Consider the following 2,928-nt stretch of genomic DNA (forward strand, 5'->3'; position numbering starts at 1 on the left):
TTTCACCGGGACTGAGATTTCTAGACCTAGTTACATCGGGGATTGCATGTATCAATTGCTGGCAGAGATCTCGACATTCATCGCATTTCTGCTCCAGTATTTTCAATTTTAGATCTACGGATTCAACATTCTTGCCTCGATGTTTAAGTCCATGTTCCGGATCGTGAGGAGATCCAAAAGCACCCTCAAGCTGTTGTAACCACTCCTCTTGTTGACTTAATTGTAACCTTACACGAGATTCCAATGCTGTGCGCTGTCGAGCCTCTTCGGCTAGTAATTCTTCAAACGATCCGCTCAAACGCGTCAGCGAAGCCTCATGTTCACTTGCTAATGCAGCAAGTATCACGTTTGACGACTGTGAGTCGGACATTCCATCAATTCCAGTCTTACAAGCCGCGTGTTTCTCAATTTCAGCATTTATTTTTGCCGTCAGATCAGCTGTGGCCTGCTGCACCTTTGCATCTACTTCGTCACGAAGCGTCTGTACCAGATGCTTGACTGGACTGTGTTTACCTGGCTTACCCGTGGGAATACCAAGTACCTTTGCAATTTGTGCAAGCTGTGATTGAAAAGCGCTCTGTCTACCTTCTAGCGTCGAGATTCTATCACTTAGCAGCGTCGCGGTTGCTTGATCTACAGGAGCCATTACTCGGGACTTTGCTCACCTCAATTGCCGTTGGAATTGAATGTTTAGACAATTCTAATACCCGATTTTGCAATGTCAGTATCTGCATCGTCATCTCCTCCATTTGCTCCCACATTACGTCGCAATTGCACGTGCACCTTGTCTGATTATCAATCACCGATCCATCTCCAAGACGCTGCTGCTCTGAATTCAATACAAGGTGCTCTAAGGCCTGGACGCGCAACTTGACTTACGGTCCGAAAAGATGTTACATGCTGCTTTGTAGAGGGTGCAAGAAGCTCCGGTGTATTACGCATGGTCGTATGCAAGCTACCAGACAAGTGAGAACTTTTTGAAACATGCGTATCGGCCATAACTGCTGGTGAATGGAATGCCGGCTGAAGATAGGACAAATATGATGGCAACGCTTCTTCTTCTCGCTCTTCTTCTGCTGGTTCTGTACGATTCCATATCGCGCGCGAGCCTGAAGCGCCAATGGAACCGTGCGATGGGGAAGGAGTCGAGTTGGTAAATCCCCAAACAACATCACGCGTAGCGCCTCCTTCATCATCACCCGAGAGATTACGACTATTAAGCCACATGAAAAAGGCTTTAGTGTTAAGATAGACAAGTAAAATTTAGACTACTGGCTCCGAAGTAAAGAAGCTTAAAAATAGTATTGGGAATAGTTAAAGCAAGAAGACATGTATATAAAGTGATCGTCACATGGCTCGTTTGTCTAATTTCGTTGTCTGGTCTTGCAGCTGTTTTGCTTTAAGCTGAATTAGACGTGATGCTGTGTTTGTAAGTTGCTCCATTGTTCTATATTGCGTGCGTGTTAATTCACCGCGAGCGGTTGAGTCCGTACAGCATAAGGTACCAACAGGGATATCAAATTCATTTCCTGAATCGTCAATCTTGGAAACAAGAACGGGAAAGCCTACGTAAAAACGGATCGAAAGTGCTTTGACAGGCATGATTTTATGAAAACGAACGTCAGCTTCTGGATGTGTTGCTACGAACGGACTTGTCGTCATAATTGTATGTTGACAAATTGTTTGTTCTCGAGGCACGACCGCATGTTGAAAGCCAGGGTTTGTAGTAGCCAAAACGTGATTATGATTGATACCCATAACAGTCACAAATGCATTAGAGCAGTCCATAGCACGCACTGCTAATTGACATAGCAAATCAAGGTCCCGCACATCACAGACCTGATCAATAGATATCGAACTTGAGTCCAAAGGTGCCAATTGGTGGGCAAGTTGTAACAGACCTTTATCATTGGCAAGTCGAAGACGGACATTGTCATGGCTTGGTATCACGCTAGATGGTACCATTGTACTTGGGTCAACTGGTAAGTCAATAAGATATTCACGATGCTCTGCACTAGTCAATTTACAAGATGCTACATCAGGCAACTGCTCCTTGTTTCTAAGAAACTTGTCGAGCACTTGCATAGTTACGTGATCAGAATCATCGTAGTCACTGGAGTCTTCATCATCACTAGAATATTCTTTATTCTGGTGCAGTAACATCCGAATAACTGATAAAATGGCAGCACGATCGGCATGATCAGTCGATACATTCATCAACGATGCTTGTAAAAAATCTATCAGCAACGGAGCTGCCGAATCATCCGATGGATCTTCGACCACCTTCACCGGGCCGTGATGGTACCGACTATCGGAGACTTCTGAATAATCGCAAGCTTGCACATTCGCGTGGCATCGCGTACAGACGACAATAGCTACGACACGACCGACTGTGCGTTCCATGTACTCTGCACTCCAGCAATCAATGCAAACAAGATAGCCACAAAGATAACAACGTCTTGTGTCCATCTTAAATGATCGCAGTCTCTTTTTTGCGAGCACAGACGCAGCCTTAAAAATGGACATCTTGACGGGCGCAAGACTGTGTGTACAACATGGACAGCGCGAATTCGTTGTCTGAACGGTCTCAAAATTGACTGGTACCTGAACACCAAAGCGCCTGCGTCGAATAAGCTCTGGAAGGTTAGTAATACCATGTGCTAGCGACAATAAACGACGTTGTCGGGCTTTAGTTGCTGACAATTCGTTTGACTGAGAGCTGGACGTGCTCGAATTTGACATTGCGCTCATTCCAGAGCTCCATCGCCGACTAGCGGTACAATCTGACTCAGTAGGTCCACTTTTCGTACTCAACCCTTCAACTTCGCTCGTTGGGTCTTCAAACCAAGCATTGTACACAACACGTAGACCCTTACGCTCCGGCAGTTGTTCAACTAAATATGTCGCATTAAGCCCGTGAAGTTGATT

At 45.4% G+C, this 2,928-nt stretch overlaps 1 protein-coding gene across 1 annotated transcript; it reads right to left on the reverse strand.

Moving 5' to 3' along the window:
* Positions 1–1,347: 1,347 nt before the first annotated feature.
* Positions 1,348–2,742, reverse strand: PHALS_01001 (GAF domain; the record flags this gene model as incomplete). Its single annotated transcript, XM_024730781.1, has 1 exon — positions 1,348–2,742. One exon carries the CDS (start codon positions 2,740–2,742, stop codon positions 1,348–1,350), a length of 1,395 nt encoding a protein of 464 aa, XP_024581024.1.
* Positions 2,743–2,928: the final 186 nt, after the last annotated feature.

This window comes from Plasmopara halstedii (assembly GCF_900000015.1).
Source record: "Plasmopara halstedii genome assembly, contig: Scaffold_1239, whole genome shotgun sequence".
In the NCBI taxonomy this organism is placed as follows: Eukaryota; Oomycota; class Peronosporomycetes; order Peronosporales; family Peronosporaceae; genus Plasmopara; species Plasmopara halstedii.